The sequence below is a fragment of the Psittacula echo genome (assembly GCF_963264785.1).
Source record: "Psittacula echo genome assembly, chromosome: 2".
NCBI classification, from domain to species: Eukaryota; Metazoa; Chordata; class Aves; order Psittaciformes; family Psittacidae; genus Psittacula; species Psittacula echo.
Window position 1 is genome coordinate 34,981,992 of NC_137737.1, and position 21,220 is coordinate 35,003,211.

At 39.2% G+C, this 21,220-nt stretch overlaps 1 protein-coding gene across 1 annotated transcript in view; it reads left to right on the forward strand.

Moving 5' to 3' along the window:
• Window positions 1–4,136: 4,136 nt before the first annotated feature.
• Window positions 4,137–21,220, forward strand: part of CALCR (calcitonin receptor) — a gene marked incomplete at both ends in the record, with an annotated part of 117,634 nt that continues 100,550 nt past the window's right edge. The window contains one exon of the mRNA XM_080610514.1: window positions 4,137–4,207. Within this exon, the coding sequence (XP_080466640.1) occupies window positions 4,137–4,207 (71 nt within the window). The remainder of the gene's footprint in view (window positions 4,208–21,220) is intronic.

Here is a 21,220-nt window from a genome sequence, read left to right on the forward strand (position 1 = left end):
TAAACATTCAGGGAATGCAGAAGAAGAGTTGGCTATTTCATGTGGCTCCTTTCCCTGGCTGAATCGAAAATGTTGATGGGAGAGGGCTGTTGTGTTACCCCGTTAGCTTCACTGCTGTTGTCCATGCGTAATTCTGCATCTGGCTGTAATACTGCAATGACATCTCCTGTCATGTCTTAGTCAAGGGACATAAACGGCAATTTGTTCTTTAGGAAATAGGTGGAACTTGTATTGTAAACATAAGGCCAAAAGCAAATGACTTTCAGCACTCAGCCACAGTGGTGACAGTGTTGAAATGGATCATGTGAAGTGTTCATCTGACATGCAGTTACTAGGCAATAACACGGTTAAACAGAACCAGCAGACAGGTTTGCATTCATTGGCATTATGGATGTGGCTTTGGCACCATTTTGTTTATCATGCTTTACCTGAAGTACAGAATTACATGGAAAATGTGAAACCTGGAATGGTAGGCTGTGTTCCCATGCTGCCTATCGTTTAAATCTATTACCCAGCAGAATGTAGTGTAAGATCTAAATGAGTGAAGTAGCTACCTTTTTTAGAGCATAAGTGGTCAGAAGTCTTCAGTTTGAAGAGGAGAAAGCTGTGAGGATATGCTCATTGTCTGCAAAATCATGAAGGTGACTAATAAGATGAATGCATGCCAAACTCATTCACCAAATCCCATGAGACTGGAAATAGGCAGCAGTAGTTTAAAACAGGTAAAATCAAGTAATGGACTAGTGGAAATTCACTGTTACCACAGGAGGCCATGAAGAGCAGACAGTATTGGCAGGTTTTCAAAAAGGGATTTGACTAATGGACAGTATATTGATAAACAGTATAGGGAATAAACAGATAGGGATGAGGAAATCTGATCTAAATTTCCTTACTGCAACGACTGTAGACACTGGAAGGAAGGGAGAAACAAATGAGGAACCATTTGTTGGTCCCTCATAGATGGACCATCATGGTGACCCCATATGCTATCATTTCCTGTGGTCTAATGTTTACTTCCAGCAAGATGTCACTTTTAGGTTTTTGCATAGGTCATGAAGAGTCTTCCTTCGTGGCATCTGTGAGTGATGAAGCCGCAAAGCAACACCACTTACACATAGTCTGTCATGAGTTTACTTCTCAGATACTAAGTCATCATCAATTCTGTCACGCGTAAATGCACCTCTCTTTCTATTGCTGTGGAATAGTAAATGGTTTTCTGCAAAGGCACCAGAGTACCTATGCTATTGCTTTCTAAATGTACAGCTGGAGTGTGTTTTCTGTTGTGCAATCAGATCTTCCCCATGGAATGCTAGGCAGTCATGTTGAAAGTAAACCTATGTCACACCAACAGCAGTCTCAACTACTAGATAACCTGGGGTGAAATTAGACTGACTGGATACAATTTCTCCTTGACATACTCACATGGATTATTTTTTATCAGTGTATTATTTTCTAGGTAGTTATAAATTGTTTGTCCACTATCACATTCCAGTATAATTTTGATATTGAAGTTAGGTTGAATAGTTTAATTTCTCTCATGTCATCTCATTTCCTTTCCACCAGTTTCAAGGGCATCAACATTGCCCCTGTATCCCTCTGGGAGTTCAGCTTTGTTGGTCTCACAGTCATTTTTCCTTCACTTTTGGGGATCTTCCAGCCTGCACTGTATGAAGACTCTCATGACAGTCTCATCTTTCAGGCATTTTTACTTCTGAATAATCCTGGTGTATTTCATTAACGCATCAACCATTCGTTAAGTATTGGTGAAAAAAACGTTCTGTTTCCTGGAACGTCTCACACCCTTGGGAGTAGCCCCCTGTGAATACCCACTTTGCTGTTCAAAATCCACTTTTTCTGTGGGTTTTTTTTTGTTTTAACCTCAGTAGTGGTCAGGCTGTTGAGACTGCTGCCTGTTACACTGGAGATCATCCTTTTAGTCCATGGTCCCTCTATGTTGGCCTGTTTCTCTTGTCACATACGTAAATTTCATGGACATATTTTCCTTTGCATGATTTTACATTGCTAAACACAAGGGGTTACTGATCTGTAACAAGGTGTCTTGTAATAGTGCAAATAATAGTTAATAATAGAGTAGGAGTTGAGGGCCAGTCTACAAGGTAAACCCAAAATATGATTGTTGTAACTTCTTTAGTACACCAAGTCTCATAGTTTCATACTAAAAGAAAGACCAAAACAAAAATAAAATGTGAGTTGAAAACCAAAGATGTTGTTTAATTACTTTAGTGTGTGATGAAAATACACTGCTAGCCATAATACATCTTTCTTGAAAAAATACAATTTGGGTCTTTCACAATTCTTCTAGATTCCAGTAATATGTAGTTGATCTGGATAAATCAGACTGTTCTCCTAGCATCAAACTTTGACACGACATTTCAAAGCTTTTATATAACTTTTGAAAAATCAGCTCCTGGCAATATTTAAATATCTCACTAAAATACACTAATAATATTCCTGGGGAAAAAAAAAGAGTTTTCTTACAGTTTGTCCCTCTTCTGGCATTTCTGTTAATCTCATTCTCTATCTGTACTTTTGCTTTTGAGAATTATTGTGGTAATCAGTAAAGGAAACACTCCTAAAAATCTAATTTGCTAAATTTGCTAAATGCTACAGATGGCATAAAAATACTGTGCTCCATTCAAAGTAAATTTTTTTTTCCAGGTTTTAATAAAACCATAAATCCATCTCCCAGAAAAAGGAAAAATAAATGATAGTTCTGTATCATTTAAAGTGTTACAAACATCAGAATAGCATATTAATAAGACATGTTTACAAAATATCTATGTCTCCTCTAACAGTCAGTTGGCTATAGAATGAAGTTTCAGATATTAAATTATTATTACTATTGCAGGTTACTCTAAATTAATTTATTTTGAGTTGAAAGCACAGCAAACAGAACTGAAACTATAATGGTATCTTAAGCAATTTCTGTTCTTCTTGGTACAACGTTTTCTCTTCTGTTTCCCTTCGGCTGTTTTTCAAAGCTAATCTTCCATTAAAAAGTAAAGCTGCTCATTTATTCTTCAAGTTTTTTTTTAATTCCCTAATAAGTTCTTTTAAGATTTAAAAGCCTATAATAAAGCTATTCTGGTTTGGTTTAAAAAAAGATTATTATTCATGTGATCCTAAGAAACATTTCAATGAAATGTCTTCGTAGGACTGTCTTAAACATTTTTGATGAAGCACTCTTCTGTTAAGAAAATTTGACTTCATTGGTATCAAAATATTCATGGAAATGTATTCTCTTGATAGACTTAATTGGGAATTGCCAAACATGCCCAAGGTTTCAATCACTCTCATTCCATAATGTCGGTGTGTGGACAATGGCTAATTTGGATTGGCCAATCTGCAACAAATTTCTTGATTATCCTTTGTGAAATATGACCTGTCTTTATGGAAACTGTGAAGAACATTATTTAATGTAATTAAAAAATACTCAGCAGGAAAAATCCTTGAACACTCAAATTTACTCCCCATTCCAGAGATTTACATTTCAAAAGCAAATGTATTCCAGAAGTTTTTGCTTTGCTTGTTTTGGTTTTATCTGAAAAATACGTTCCTTTTTTCCTGGGAATAGAGAAGCATGGATTAGAGTTTTAAGATTGCTATGTGTGCAGCAGCTACAAATAGCATGCAAATTTGCTTCAGAATGAAAGTCGCATTGTTGACAACCGATTTGAATGCACCGTCATGGCAGTACTAAGAAGGCTTCTTTCAATCTCCACAAAAAATTAAAGAGATAAAAAATAGACTGCCTGGGACTCAGTAGCGGGGGGAATATTTCAAAATTACTTGAATTCATTGCTGGTTTTAGGACAATGCTTTAGTCAGGACTTCAGTTTTCAAGCAAGTATATGATTGAGTTCTACATACATGACTGATACTAGCCAGCTGCCTATATTTGTTGCCCAAAGACTGAGTCACTCCAAGTCAGAAGTAACTTTTTAAAAACCCTGATCTAATTTTCAATTCTCTGCATGAAAGACTCTGAGATTTTCGCTTCTGCTTCCCCAGGGGTGCCTGCCAGAAGGTAGAACTTCTCATTCCTGGTCAGTGCTCCATGGAAGGCATCAAGAATGGCTGAAATGAGTCATTCACCAGTGTGACTATCAGCAGTGATGAAACTGTTAGGAAATAAGAGCTACATCTCTAGGCCAGCTAAAAAGGACGCCAGACACAGGACTCAAAGGTAGATCTTCATCCAGGCTCTTTTTATTATCTGGTGATGAAATCTGGGGTCCAGTTTGTAGAATATTTCAATTAGACAGTGATATCTAGTATCCTTCCCCCATCACCCAAAATACAGGTCAGTCTTTTTCGAATATTTTCCTTTTGTCCGTGTACTAAAATCTGTGTTATGTGCAGCCATATGTGATTTTATCATAAATATTGGCACACAAAAAATCAGAGTGTGAACATACTCCTTAGAAAACACAGCTTAAAGAAAGTTTGATGTTGACCAGAGAATAAAGAAGAAATCGTCACAACAGCTCTGACAAGAGTGTTGCAGAATCATGAAAGGTTTTTTTCTTCAGGGAGAGGGCATGGCTTCTTACCATTATCTTTAAGCAAATGGTGAAATAAAAATAGCATTTTAAAACAAAAGGTCAAAATCTTGGATTCACCCATTTTTTTCAGCCCAAACTAGACAACATGATTAACTCAGTTTTACATGTAGTTTCCTCCCTTCCCAACCCAGGACTGCGGGTGAACTGACACCCATGGAGGTGCAAGTCTTGCAAGCACGGCATGTCAATGAAGCAGGCTGAGAAGGTAATTTGACTAAAAGAGTGGGGTATTACAGTGGGGTAATCATCTGTGCTCCTCCTAGTTCTCCACCTGCTGAAAATTACAGCTTTTTCCTTGAGAATTTCATCACCCTTCTGATTTGTAAGGTAACAACAAGTAGAAGATAACTATTTCCATTTCATTCACCTTTGTCCCTTCTTCCACACGGACTCTAGTGCCATTTAGTATCAATATTTGCTTCAGATTAAGTCAGTTTGAAGTTTTTAGTGGACTTCACAGCTCTTTTTGCGTTTCGAGTGCTCTCAGCTATGACAGAATCATGCAAATTTGTGCAAGTGCTTTGTCAACAAGCATTCATTCAGCCTCCTGAAATGTTTTAGTGGTTTCTAAATTTATCATTTATTACAGCCCTATGGGCACTGAGTATATCAAACTTTTAAGCAAACTGGTATCAGGAATCTAGTTAAAAGGAAGTTTTCTTCATCAGTTAGCTTTAGCACTAATCAAAGGAAATACTTGTTTCTAGGCATATGCGAGCTAAAGTGACCTGAAATATTTCTATTGCCTTTCTAATATATATTCCTTTTCCTGTAAATATATATTGCAAATACAAGCCCCGCAGTCAAGTCTCACTGCAAAACTTTACTATATAGCAATAGAAAGAAAAAACAATATGAAAACAGAAATTAAAGATACCCTATAGTATGTTTGCATTCACTGAACAGTGTTCCAAGTCTGTCTCAGTAAACAACTCTCCATCAGCTCTTGAGGAAACACATAAAATGGAGTATAGATGACCAAAATATTGCTTTTAGTAGGCTGGTAAAAGGAATACATCTGAAAATGTGTGGGTTATTTTATTGGAAGGAGGAGAACTAGATACTACTGTATAGTTGAATTGCTCTACAAAATGAAACCCACATCTTACATCTCTGTAATATGAGGATATGAAAAACCTGGATAGAGATCTAGACTCATGTCATGTACCACAGGTTGAAACCACAAATATTTATTTTGGGACTTAACATATGGAAAAGTGGAATGCCCATCTGATGCCATGATTCATACTTGAAAGTAAATTAGAACTTAAATGACTTGGCTGTAATTTCAGCAGAAACGTGCTACACTTTGAGCACATCAGATTCTGACCTTTTCTTAATACTCATCTGCTAGTTTTGAAAACAACTCCTTTTATCTCGGGTCTTAGCTGTTTTCCACAGATGTCATGTTGTAAACTGCCTGTAAGGACTGGAGAGAGGCATTTGAAGAACTGTTCTCTACCTGAGCATGCCTGCATTTTCAGAGCTCCATTTAGCATCTTCACATTGCTTTCTACACAGAGTACTTCTATCTAGCAAATAAAGGTTTGTGGTGACATGAAACTGTGGCAATGAAATGGTTGCAAATATTCTTCTGAGGATAAGATTAAGGATCGATGTGAAAGGACTGTCTTGAAGCTGTGCTTGCTGCCACTTCTAAATACTAGTTGATCTTGAGTTACTACCTAACACAGAGAAATGGTGACCTGAACTGTAAGGCTCTGACAGGTGTTCTGAACTCTTATGTGAGGCAGCCCAGAAGTCCGGTTCATGATTAGCATCCTGAGTTACCACTGGTTTAAAAGTTGGCTTAGGTTAAGCAAATATGAACAACATGCATATCTCCTAGTTAAGAAAACAGGTATGTGTAATTATGAGATGTAGCATGCATGCAGAAAGCAGTGATGAAGAGTGACAGCTGAACAGAACCTGAGTGCTGCTGTATGTGAATGTGAAATATTTCCTATTTCTAAATTAAGCCATCTGTCATCTCCTCTACTTATGTATTAATTGGTGCTTATAAACTCTCATGCTGCATGTTCAAGGAAAGATCTCCACAGTAAATGTGATAAGAACCTGAAGATAAGCAGGCAACACTGAGTTCAGAAATACAGAGTAATGGCCCAATTAATGGTCAGTGGTCCTATTGAATTCAGCTCCTGTTGGGTTCAATTTAGGAAAGCATGAAAATGCATGCCTAAATCTATCTCCTTTAAATTATCTCTGGCTTTGCTGATTGCAGTGTGACTTCAATGCATACTTAGATTTGCATATGCATTATATCTTCTTCTGAATAAGGTTTTCCTGCAAGTGACTGTTACTTGGAGTATGCAGAAACTGTTTGTATGATACTAGAATCCATAATCCTCATCCATCCTTTCCTGTAAGTTACACAAATTTATAAAAGACTCAATACTAGAGTGAGGTACGTCTGCATGTGGATTTCATTGTAGCCGGTTGCTATGAATTAGCAAGATTAAGAAGAAAAGCTGAGCTACTTTTGTTCTGTAAGAATGGTTTGGCTGCTGGAACATGCAAATGACTTTCTAGATCTGCTTTTACATTAATTGGTGTTTAGTCAACAAGGGGCTGTATCTCTACTCATGGCTGTTGCCACACTGTGAAGATATGTTTACTTCCCCAAACTAGTATTCCGTCTGTAGCACAGGTGCTTTGAATCAGTTACGCATGGGTAGATGCCAGCCTCAAAAGGAGTATTCTTAATGAGCATAAAACCTGGGGCCTTCTGCCATTAATTGCAGGCTTTCATTGACTTCACTGGATATTGGAAAATGACCATACGTGCAAGAAGTTTAAGCTCTAAGTCTTTAGGACAGTCTGACTTTTCACAGCCTTCATAGGTTTTTGTTCTGATAAATATATGTGGGGGGATTGATGATGCATGTTTTCTTCTGCTCCACATAGAAGGAAGATTGGTGGGGCTGTACCTTCACTGGTGATATCATTTGAACAGTCAGTTTTAAATCAAATCGTGTCCCTCACTGCTTGTGCCCTGCTTTCCTCTCTGGTTTAGTTCTGAAATGTAGTTTTTGTGTGCATGAACAATGCATACTACACACTGGAGCTGAGGGAACATAAGGGCCTGAGCTCATGAGCTTGCACACCCACAAGGTCCCCAGGGGCATACCTAGTGGGCATGTGTCCACAAACAGTTCTTGACCAAGAGCTCCTAAGACATCCTGACACACTTTTTGTCCTCCATAACAGTGTAAAAGCACACAACCTTCCTGATAGCCTGCATCCTTTGAGTCTGCTGTGCTTCTGGTTTGAAATCCTCACCCTTTACCTTATATGCTGAACCCCGTGCTGAACACCTTATTTGCTTTACCACCTTTTAAAATTACCCCTTTTTCTTACTTCTCTTCCTTGCATTGGTGACACCAATGGCCCCTCCAGGGTCTCAGAAAACTGAGGCTGTGTAACCCAGGTCCTCAGGCAAGTGATAGATTTCATAAATTTGTGCAGTGAGAGCGCCAGAAGTGTCTCCAGAAACAGCAGAACTCTGTGGTAGTATCAGGAGGTCGCTCCTTCTGAGCCCCAGGAGATAAAATAGGACTGGTGAGCAGTGCAGCGTTACAGTTAAGAAAACGAAGGCTGCATTCTGGAATATGCAACTTTGCACCATTCTTTTGGGCTGACAGAGCAGACATGCCTGTTAGGGAGATACTGAAGATACCTTTGGATAGGAGCACAGCACAAAGCCTCCCACTCACCTGGGCGCCAGGACCACCATGCAGGGCAGTCTGGAGGGGACCATGCTCTCTGGCGCCACTCCAGCATGCCTGCTCTTCCTGGCTCTGTCTCAGAACCTCTGTGGGGTACATCTAGAGATACCTCTTTGGCCCGCTCCCATCACAGCTACCTTCAGCAGTCTCACGGACCAGAGTCCAAACCAGGTGAATTACTGTTTTATGCACATCTTTGGGTTGGAATGACAGGAAGTTCATGAGGCTTCTAGTGGAGTTTGGGGTTTGGGCTCAAAGCTGTACTGAAAAAGCTGTTTGCAATTTGTCTGCATAACAAGGTTGCTGTGATTTTTTTTACAGCATAAAAATACATATTTGGAACCATAAAATTACCCTAGGGCTGCGAACTGTGAGAGAAATCTTAATGCAACTGTGTTAGAAACTGCCTGTTCTTGACAGCTGCCCAGCTCAGCTCTGGAACCTGCAGTATCTTTTGAGGAGGTAACTTCTCCACCTTTCCAGACAAAGATCCTGCCTTGTGGCTCCTTCCCTCTGTTAGCACAGCAGGTTAAGGGCTGGTGACATGACTCCACTTACAGTAAAACTGCAGACCCTTTCCTGTCCCACAAACACCCAGAGAAACAATCAGTTTCAGCGTTTTCTCCTGTTTCAGAGTGCTGAGCAGATGGACGGGCACAACCAGCACTGTGCTGTAATATCCTTTCCTCTCCCCATATGCACATATCATTGAAAACTACCAGGATCATCTGGCTTTAGGCTGTGGCTGAGTGTGGGCAGAGAAGTCCTGGTTCTCAGCCTCCTTCCATACCTCCTCCTGTACAATGTGGGTTTGGGGCTCGGGTCCCTGCAGGACCTGATGCCATGCAGTCTGCTCACCTGCCACAGCTCCTTTCTCTGACAGCTCAGCAGCTCAAGTAGGGCTTACCGCCCACTGCTGAGGCCACTGTTCATCCAGCCTGGGCTCTGCCTGTAGCTGGAGATGGTGGATGCGTGCATCTGCTTTGAGCAGTACAGTCCCGCTCTAGGAGTCTGACTTGCCAGAGACATCACATCTGCTGCTTCCAGCTCTTTAAATGGTACACACTTTGTAGCTTATGATTATACTATGTCAATGATAACTGATGGAAAAAGGGATTCAGAGGGTGCTATGTCTTATTATTCCTTGGGTTTGTTTATAGTAAATACCTCTCTCATTCCTAGAATTATTGCTGTCATATTTAGTACTAAAATTACATACTAAATACTAGAGCAATGTATTTTTACAACATTCAAAAATAACAGGATACCAGACTTACAAGATACCAATCTAAATATACTGAGCTGCAATATATTCCAATGATTCAGTTCTTTAAATGTGCAGTAGGACTGAATTCAGGCTGTGATCGGCTTAGGAAAAGGATGGAGGTTGTATCAGTGTATGGGGAAAGAGAGTTTTGTAGCTGAGGGGTTGATTTGACCTGTGAAGATGAAGACATATTTCCCTACCGTGCTACAGATTGCAAGCGCAAACTGAGACCAATCAATGTAAAATACCGTTGACTTCAGTGGGCAAAGTTAGAAGGGCTAGCTCTGGAGAAAGGATTTAAGCATTTTAAGAATGAGGAGCCAGATACATTGCTCCCATTTCACCTATTTGTACCTATTTAAGGGCTCTCATCCATCTGTTCTCCCTTGAAACCTCATCTTAACCTGCCGCTGAGATACTTTCTCTTCCTTTTTGTAAGGGTGTTTATGTGTTGGGAAAAAGGCCATAAGCAGCAGGATGTTTTCAAAATAGAAACCTTAGTGACTCTGAGGCACAGATCAATAGCTGTTGAGAACTCAGCCTACTGCCATATTTTGCTAATATTATCTCTTTCCACAGGTTCTCACAAAGTTCCCAAAAGCATCAAAAGGATAAAGTACTAAGCAAATCTCATTTTACCCCTTTTACCTCATTCCTTTCACTGCTCCAATGCTTTTCTGTGGAGTAGCCTAAGTGATATTATACTGGACATTATGGATAACCAACCTCAAAGAAAAGGATTGCAGGTCTGGCAAAAGGAAGTGTTTGTAATGCTGTTAGTGATTACTTCTTATGAGATTGTTCCCAGGAACAGGTGACTCACACTTTGCGTTGGCTGTGGTTTTGGGAAAAGACATGAATTCTAATTTCCTATGAGGTAACCTGAATTCACAAATGTAAGAAGACTCTTTGGCAAGGCAATACTCATTCTCAGACACTCAGAGTCTGGTCTTCCATAGGTCAGCAGGTCCCTTTAACTGTCTTCACACAGGCTTTGTGTCTCACAAAGCCCGTCAGGGAGGATCTTTGTAAACCATTCTGCCTTTCTCTGAGGTTTTGAAAGGGGGTACTCTTTCTGTGTTGGATGCAGTGAATGTATGTCAGCAAACTAAACTTATTTTGATAACTGTGTCTTGCTATGAAATCCTCTGTGAAGGCTACGATTTCTTTGTTCAAGTGAGATCTGCCATACTTCCCTTTTCTGTGTACCTTTTGATTACAAATTAGGGGATGTTCATAAAAATAATCTAAGCAACCTTGGCAGTTTTGTAGCTTGAAGGAACTTTATGCATATCCAGACATTTAAAAGTTTTAACTAAACATTTAATTTAATGCTGTGTAGCCTCTCCATCCTCTGAGGCAGCATAATAAATATAAAGGCACTGTGGATAACACTGTTTCAAGCAGCTGTGAAATGAGTCCACTGTGTATAATACCAAGCAATGCAAACAACCAGAACTGAATATTACTGTTAAATAAGTTGTGTAGATGCAATCATCTGGTGGGATGTGAGCGCTGGTTGTTTTATCATGCTCTTTTCTTCTTTCATTTTTCCCACTTGTCTTATTGAATAACCTGAGTCCTGTGTGTGTGATGTGGCACTCTGTTGAAAAAGATGGTGTATCAGTTTGCATTGTAGTTATCATGGTCCGGCTGTGGCCCTAATTTTGAGACCTCATGTGATTACAGTAGTGAAAATGAACAGCCCAGTAGTACTCTTATCTTGCTTCAATTGTTTTCCTCCCTGAAGCAGAAGCAGTCATGAGCTAAACGTCTTTATCATTTGGACAGATAACAAATTGGCAATTTAATAGAATGATAAGCTATTTCCAGAAATAAAGCAATTAATATAATTTATGCTCTCTGATTATTTTTCTGGTCTATGAGTACATTGGGCTGGTGACATCAGAAAGTGATGCTGGAGTGTGGAGTCTGTCCTTGGGGATAAGGCAGACTCTGTTTCATTTTGCTTAATTTTCAAATATTCAGAGGTTCCCTAGGGATTATTAGTTTGTATCCCTCTGAGGGTACAATAAGGACATTGGGGAAGCAAAGTGAGCCTTAGAGGCAGCTAAATACTTGAATGTCTCCTTCACTTCACTGATCTATCTTATCCTGATGGGCAAGTCCTGCTACTCAGCTCTCCCCCAAGGAGTAAATGATCCACAGTCCCTGGGAAGGCCCAAGGCAAAGATAACGGATGCAGGCAGGCCTAATGGTCATAGGCTAGCAGGGAAAGAGTTAGGCAAAGAGCTGTTTGACTGGAGAAGGGTTCATACAAAATGACCTTCTACATAATTACCCCAGGTTCCAGTATAGGTTGGGGAACGACCTGTTAGAGAGTAGTGTAGGGGAGAGGGACCTGGGGGTCCTAGTGGACGGCAGGATGACCATGAGCCAACACTGTGCCCTTGTGGCCAAGAAGGCCAATGGCATCCTGGGGTGTATTAGAAGGGGGGTGGTCAGTAGGTCGAGAGAGGTCCTCCTTCCCCTCTACTCTGCCCTGGGGAGACGGCACCTGGAATATTGTGTCCAGTCCTGGGCCCCTCAGTTCAAGAAGGACAGGGACCTGCTGGAGAGAGTCCAGCGCAGGGCAACTAAGATGATTAAGGGAGTGGAGCATCTCCCTTATGAGGAAAGGCTGAGGGAGCTGGGTCTCTATAGTTTGGAGAAGAGGAGACTGAGGGGTGACCTTATTAGTGTATATAAATATATAAAGGGGGAGTGTCATGAGGATGGAGCCAGGCTCTTCTCAGTGGCAAACAATGATAGGACAAGGGGTAATGGGTACAAACTGGAACACAAGAGGTTCCACTTAAACTTGAGAAGAAACTTCTTCTCAGTGAGGGTGACGGAACACTGGAACAGGCTGCCCAGGGAGGTTGTGGAGTCTCCTTCTCTGGAGACATTCAAAACCCGCCTGGACACATTCCTGTGTAACCTTATCTAGGTGTTCCTGCTCTGGCAGGGGGATTGGACTAGATGATCTTTTGAGGTCCCTTCCAATCTCTAACATACTGTGACACTGTGATAATGGGATACAAATATTTCACTAGCTGGTTTTATCCTCTAGGATGTACCTCTACGAATGAAACAACTACTGCATTTTTTAGAGATGGTTATACACATGGACACGTCATGCACAAGTCCAGCATTTTCCTAAGTAGAAGATTAGTAGCCAAGAGTGTGTGCGACATGCAGTTGCTGTGTGTGTTTATGCACCAAAATGATATGTGCTAGTACTCATCAGCCCCACATGATTTGTCCAACAACAGACTAATTATTCCTGCCAAAGCAACACAAAATACTACATTGGTATTCTTAGCGACATTCTGGACATCAGTGTGCAAAAGCTTGTACTTCTTTCAGACCCCTTATTTCTCATGTTTTCCATTTTTAGATTTTGCTTATGGATTTCGTTATTGAAATTGGATCCAAAAAGCTATCAGGAAATCAGCTGCGTATTTGAATGGCTTTGTTCAGTGAAGATTAATTTACTATTTCTTTAATTAATTTTCTTTAGTGCTTCCAACCAGTTAGAGAGGGTCCCTTATCACTAATGATTTAATAAGACTACTAGATTACAAATGCCATATTTAATTAGCAAAGTAGCATTAGTATTGATATCAGGTAAACTGTTACAGTATTTCATTATAGTATTAAATCCACACGTAGTTATAAAAAACCTAGGAAGTTGGTAATCAGTACAATGGTGCGGCAATCTGCGCTGTGTTTCTGTTCCTGTGAAAGATGTAATTTAGTTAAATGATAATTTGATTAATTTATGGTTTCAGGTTCTCAGATGGCATAAATTAGGGAGAAACTGCAGGAGTTTGCACCAACAGAAAATTTTTCTGATATGTCAAGGATGAAAATAATTCTGTATTGAAAATATTGTGAAAAGAGAAGGGAAAAGATGCTTCTTTTAAATTACATTCACCAATAGTAATTAAAAATGACCATATCATAGTAACAAAGATTTAAACTAAACAATAGTACTAGCTATAGTTCAGAAATAGTTGTTACTTGTATTAGACAATACATTAGATTTAATAAATTAAAAAGAAAGACCACCTGCCATGTCTTTTGGTCAAATTAAAGTCACCCAGTTCTTTCACAAAGAAAAGAAAAAAAGCCCAAGTTATGATAAACACCTACTGCAGGACCAGTCTACTTAACTATCTCTGCAATCACTAATATTATCTCTTTCAGAGAAATACAAGTTAGTTCCGTTAAATTGATTTTTGTCTTAGAACTATATGTGGAATTATTTCAATGAGTCAGAAAATACAGCTCAAATACTATAATGTTTGTAAGAATAAAACTATTGTTGGAATATAGGCTAAGTTTAACCACTCAGAGGAACTGTTAAAAATCTGTGTAGGATCTGAGCTGTGCTTTAGGAATAATAGGCAAAATTGGTTTTTTCTACTGTGTGGAATGTGTAGAATATTAGACTTTTGAGAGTACTTCAGTTCTTCTGTAACCAAGAATTCACCTTTCTGAATACTTTCTGTGAAAAGGGAACATGGTCCATGTATCATGTTAGAACAATCATCAAACAAAGCTGCTTCTGGCTTGTTCTGAATTCTGATAATCAGACTCATCAGCATTCTATTTTTCTGTTCTCTTAGCAGCTCAGGGCTTTTTCAGTTAAAATAGGCAGGTGAAATTTATAAGCAAGGAAAAAAGTTTAAAAAACTTTTAAACAAAAAAAACCCCACTGCAACTGACTTTTGCAATCTCCACAACTATTCATGTTCGTAATATTAAATAGAAAAGTGTTCTCAGATTTGAGGCCTAAAAATGCTCTTGGCTTAATTCTATTCAGCCTTTACAGATTTCAGTGAATTCCTGCTGAGATTTGCTTCAGTACTGAGTAAAGACACTAGGATTTGGCCCTTGTCATACAATCTTTTTTGTCAGAATACAAAGTGTCATTGTGAATAACTACTTGCACATAATCAGAATGTGAAAGCTAGAATAGGACTTCATTATAGCATTTGTTCTCTTAAAGGAGAAGCCCAGCGTATTCCTACAGAACTGATAAGATTGGAGGTTTTACCTTCCAGGCCCTCAGTTCAGGCACAGGTTACTCTGTGAATTCAAGGACTCAGAATAAAGGTAGTGTTAATGAATGAAACTCATTTTGGCATTATCAACAGGAAATTCATTATGCAATATTTTTATAAGTATATTTCTTTGGACTTACCATTGTTTGGTCAAACCATAATGAAAATGAACTGACTTTTATCTCTGATTTCTTATTTTTCCTGGTAACAGAACAAAGACCTGATGCCAAGTGTTCTTGGTCTAAGCCAAGCACTCTACTCATGTAAGTTCAAGGCAGCCTGGTCTTGCAGCATCCTGAGCAGAGACTACAGGCTTCATACCACGACTCAGTCCCATGTGCAAGTACACGTAAAGTACACGAGTTTTCTGTTACAGTGCGTTCCACCAGGAAGTGCTGCTATTTGGTATCATAACATATGTTCTCTTGTTTACTTCAAAATAAATACACCCAAAGCCAGACTGAACCAGTGGCTCCTAGGAAAACGGCTGACTGATTCATGAAATGCAGTGTCTGACTCCGGAATGGATGTTGCTGTTCTCTGGAGTACAGCTGTCACTTAGCAGTGTTTGCCTTTCACTCTTCACAACTTCTTGACATAAAGTAAATTTCTGAAAGGCAGAGGTTGGACTTGAGGAGAAAAATAAAGAATAAGAAAGATGAAAGAAGGGTAGAGGTGGCTTACTAATTCTTGGCATGGTAACTCAGCTTTATGCACGCTTAATTAGCAAGCAGGAAAAGAATTGATTTATCTTCTTGGGCTCCTGCAATTCTCCTGAGATGGAGCCAATTACAGATGAAACTGTATTGCTGAGTTTATATGCTAGAGGATTCTAATCTAGTGTTTCACCTAATTAAATTCTAGCAGGATAAAAGAAAAGCACTGCTCTCTAGAGATAAGGGTGGGTGCATATTTCTAATATCCATGTATACTATGCACCACTAACTCTGAGACAAGGCTTGAAGTAAGTGGCTAGAAGTTCTGATAAAGCTGTCTTCTCCCTGGGTAGTGAAGAAGCATTTCCTGTCTCTATGATCAAATAATTTTCTCACCTCTCTTGTCATAACCTTCACTGTCCCAGTCTCAGCAAAGAAGAAAGACTGATCGAAGGAATGAGATAATTTCTTGAAATTAAGTCAATAATCTGTGTAGAGCAAATGTCCCACAGATGTTCTCCAGATGACGCTAATTCAAATGAGCAAGAAAGACATTAATTGTAACCCAGATTTTGGGTAATCTTTCTCAAGACGTGAGAAATTTAAAGAGAAATTTAAAGCTGATACCCTAAAGGATACTGTGTCGTCCTGTGTTCTGCATGGCTCCCCATGCATCTGTGGGTAGAACTAGCAATGCAGAACCAGGTTTCACTGGAGAATAATGAGGTGAGTTATGTGTCTAGAGGGTAAGTGCCACGTATTGGAGCCTAACTGTGTAGTAGAAAAGGAACTAACACTGTTGATGGCTCCAAAGTCATGGTCTTGAATTCTTCCCTATTAGCTGGGGCTCATATCAGCTCTGTCTTGCAAAATCCTTCTCTTTCAAGCCTTGCGCTGACTGTGGTGCATTCATTGTTATCTTCAGATAATAAGCAACTCTGCCACTGAGATTATGAGTAATATCTGTGTAAAGATGACAGCCTTGCAATTGTATTGAAGTTAGAGCAATCCAAACCTTTGTTCATAGATGTTTGGCGGTGAGGACAAACATCAGTTATAAATATGCAAACCCAAAATGTAAGGTTTGCCATGCATTTGTGGTAGTTTGTGACACACTGCTTAAATGTACTCTATAGAGTCCTATCTGTGACTCAAATTTTATAGGTGCATCTGTATAGAGACAAGCAGCATGCCACAAAACAATGCATATACATGGGCAACAACAGATAAATACTGGTTTTATTATGGTTCTATTTTGCTACACGTTAGCAGCACAGTCTTTACTTCTGCTCTTGATCTGATCTGACAGAGTGAAAAGAGCTGTTCACAAACTGTTCAGATGTTCACAGTTACGTCTCACAAGTGCACTTGCAAGAATGTGCTATACTCAATGCCATGCACTTGCACCTGTCAGCCGAGAGACAAAAGCAAACCTGAAGGCTGCCAATATTGTTATGTACGGCTGTTTGCCCAGCCACTGTAAGTTGTTGTTATGCTGTCTTATATCTCCTCCATCTACAGAAAATAGAGCTTGAAACCACTATTTTCATAAAAAAAGAAAATCCAGAAAAGTCTGCTTACTAATGCAGGCTAACTGAAGCATGAGTTTGTTGGCCACAGCTTATTGTGGAACACAGAGAAGGACCACTTGAATAAAAAAATAAAATAAAATAAAATAAAATAAAATAAAATAAAATAAAATAAAATAAAATAAAATAATAAAAGTAAAAATAGCAGTATTAAAAGGTGATTTATGTCTTAGAATTTTTTCTTTGATGCTTTGGTTTCCAAATTCCATGAAATAGAAACAGCTCACTTGTTTTTTTAATGCTTCATCAAGTGAGATCTCAGTTAACTGACTGAAGTGAAGCTGGAAATCAACAGGAGGCAATGCCAATTTATTTGTTCAGGTGTTTTCAGATGGTCTATTTAAGTGCAGCATTATCGTTATACTTTTCATTGGATCCATTCTGACAAGGCACTACTTGTTCAAGGAAGGAACAACAGAAAGAAAGTTTCATAAGAAAGGACAAACGTATTTATTTCTTTTAAGAGAATGCTGTCTGTCAAACTTGCTTTTCAGTCCTTGAAAATCCAGATGCTGGCATTTTTCTAGTATTCAAGTGCCACATTCCAGAAATAGAACTGCATCCAAAGCCCATATTTCCATAAGTGGAGCTCTTTGTGCTAAAGAGTTCCCTCTAAAATTGCTAACAAACTTTTCCAGACTAAAGCTGCTACAAGAAAGACACATGTATATGACAAGCAAACACCGGTCCTGGAGTCAGTCTTGCCAGCAGTTCTGTCTTGGACTCGATGATAGTTTAGTACGTAACATTGCTCTTTTGTCAAACCTCAACTTCCACACCTGAAAAATGAATGTACTAAGTTTTGCTGCATTTTCCATAGTGTTCAATGAGATCAATGAACTAAAATATGATCCAGTCTAGAGAGGTAGGACTGAACTTTCTTGCTGGAGTTACAGTACACACCTTGGTCTCATCTTAATGTAGCAGCTTCGGTGTGCTGTGGGAAAGCTAGTGGCCATGGAGCCCCTGCTGGAACTCCTTCAGCTGCCATTTCCATCCTAGTAATGACTGTAAAGATCTCAAATCCAGCCAAATGGCCCCAGAAGTTCCTTGTAAATGGAGATTTGCAAATCATTCCCTGTACCAATGCAATATCCAACTACATTTATTCCAGAGGAATGCAGAGATGCCTTTGAAGTCATCTTTGATCCTGTCTTTTTCACACCCTTGCCCATTTTGGCCTTCCTGAGAAGCTTAGTGCCATCATTGCCACTGTGCCTCTTTTCAGTGCTGCATGTCCCACTATGTCCACTAACACACTGTAGCTGAAAATAGACATACTTGTGAAACAGAAAGGTAACTTACATCACAATGCATACAATATATATAATTGCAATGCAGTGACTTTATTGCCATTAAATGGCAGAGAATAAATAACAACATTGCCAAGTCATGCATTTCTTTGTATTTATTTGAATTATCTGTAAAATATTGAAATAACTGAAATTGTGAATTAATACTGAGAAATTTGGACTGCTGTTTGTTTATTAGAGCTCCCTTCCTGCATCACTCCTAAAAATGCAATTGTAATGCAAATTGTTTTCACTTGAAACATAATGGGCCAGGTGAAAGGAATGAATAAAAGCTCGGCTCAAAATAGCTCAAAAGGGTATTGGAAATCTTTGATAGAAATCCAGCTTCTGTGGTGTAGATTTTGTTTAAAAAATGAAAGGGGCATTTTTACTCTAACCAACAAACAAATTATTGCTGGACTCTTTGACAATAAAGTCTGACCACGCAATGCAATAATTTCTTTCAGTGTGATCTACAGGTAATGCATCTGGGGGATATAATGTCATAAAACTGCATTATAGTAAATTGCTATAGTTCCTTTTGTGCATCCTAAATAACTGCGTATACATGAGAATGTAAATGTATTTCTAGTATGAATCAGACATAACTGATAATGAGCCATTCTGTTATTTCTCATGTTGCTTGGGTTGTTTGTATCAAAATGGTTTTTTTTTCCTGTCTCATTATTTTGGTGGAAAATGCCACTTTGTTGAAATAAAATCCCTGCAGGAACATAGACATTTCAAGCACTTTTTAAAATGGAAAACTTTATCAGATACAGGGTGGACCATTAGCAAACAAATAAAAACAGGCAGAAAGACTGCATGACTTTGCTAAGGCTGAGATGCAGGAGACTGAAAGGGTCTAATCTGAGTCAGACAAGGCACAATGGAAAAAAGTCACCCACGCTCAACCGAGCATGTGCTAAACACATAGGTCTTAGGCAGTCATAGTTAGTCCTCATTGCTGAAGCTCTCGCTATTTGTATGAGTTTTGAAATATTAATTGAATCGATTAAGAGAGATTGATTCTCATGATTGTAGGAAGCAATGATGCAGAACTATAGCGTAGCAAAGCCCAATATGAGCTCAAGTGAGGAAAAGGTGGTTTTGTTTTCAAACAAAATCAGTTCTACTTAGTCACACTCTTGTTCCACATCTTCACAAGCTGAAAGATGTGCATGCCTGAGTCATCTGTTCAGCATGCAGATACCACATTGTACCCAGGTGGTCTGACCAGGCTTTCTTGCAGTTGCTTCCAGTACAAGGGACAGAAGCTGTTGCATCCCTTTCCCTTCTGCTGGGTGCTTCTTAGCTGGGAAGCCCTTGCCAATATTGGGTTTGACTGATTCTACCTATTAGAACGGGACAGTGATTGTGATTTTTCATCTCCGTCCTGTCCCACGACTGTGAATCATCAGGATTTGCACATTGCTTTTTGACTGCTTAGATGTGTCTCTTATGGCTCCTACTCTGTTCACTATCTTTCCACCAGTATATCTAAGTGCACTGAGCCTTTGCTTTAGTCTGATTGTAAACTGCCTTTGTTTTAGGATGTCACTTCTTTCAGTCTGTCTTGTGTTTTCTTGGTGCTGGATGCCCTGAGAAGTTGCATATAAATGAGCTGGCATCTTGGTGACCTGCTATGTGCCATCAGCACATGCCATTCCCATAACCCTTCTCCTGGGAGATGTTCCTTCCAGTGCTTCCAAACCCAGATATTTCTAATCATTATCCATTTCAGTGATCTAAACATTTCTATGACATGTGATCCTTCTGTCCAGCATGAAAGGTGTTGGGGCTGCACTGCTCTGCAGTGGAAAGCAATGGACTATAGCCAGGTTGCTCACTCCAGAGCTCATACTCAATGTAGTTATCAGCTGCAGCTTTCAAATCTGCAAGAATAATAAATGATTCAGATTAAGTGAAAGAAAAATACAGTAGTCAGATGCCTTGCCTTCCCCCATTGCCTATCTTAAGGGTTTCCTCTGATTCAGCTAATGATATCACAATCAAGCGGGTTAGCAGTTTTTGATAGCAGGTAGCAGGAATCACAACACTGGAGTGATGTGCTAAACTGATCTTTGTTGCCCTAGTACGGAATTGTATGCAACTTCACGTGACTGTATCTCTAACTACACAGTTGACACAGTTTTTTGGGCTTTTCTCTTGGTCTGTGTCTTTAACTTGGACAAATTGTAGTCTGCTTGTCTAGTTTGTCATCAGGATTACTTAATTGCAAATAATTGGTTTGGAAAGTACTAAAGCACCCTGAAATATAAAGCAAGGTCAAGGCTTGCAGTGCATATTCTTCTTGTTCCCCAGTACATGCTCTTCTGCAGTTTCATCAAAACCATGAGATGGTATTCATGTGACCAGTGGAGAAATTCACAGATTATGTAGAAACAGATATTTAAAAGTATTGATTTGTATCACCCTGAAATAAATATTTAAACCAGAATGTGAATGAATTGTGTCCTACAGGGGCCTGTTTGTCTCATCTGAGCATGGTATAAGAGATGGATGTATAGCTTGGATATAACCGTCTTAATGGGAGCTGACTTTCACCTGGAAGAGGTAATGTTTCTAATATTCCTCTTTTTAAGAGAACATTAACATGAAAGGACCAGATTTTGCAAGTAGCATTCAGAGAGGGGCATTTAATATTCCTGGATCCATCTCTTACCTTCAGGCATCCTTTGAGAGAGTCTGCAGAGAGAAGGGAAGGCAAGATGCCAAGAGGACAGAACATGCTCTTATAATATTCATAAGAGATCAGGCTCAAGCTTATTAGCATAATCATTGGAGCATACTTGCTTTGTGCTCTAAATGTTAAATTGCTCAGAAGCATAACATACTAGAAAATAACAGCTACAAATTTTACAAAAGCATCATTTCTTTTTTGTGTTTTATTCTACTTTTCCTCAGAGAGAAATGGACATTTTCTTACCTACACTTTCAGTAAAGTATAAGGCAGCGGCTTGCTTTATTACTTACTACTATAATTTGCAT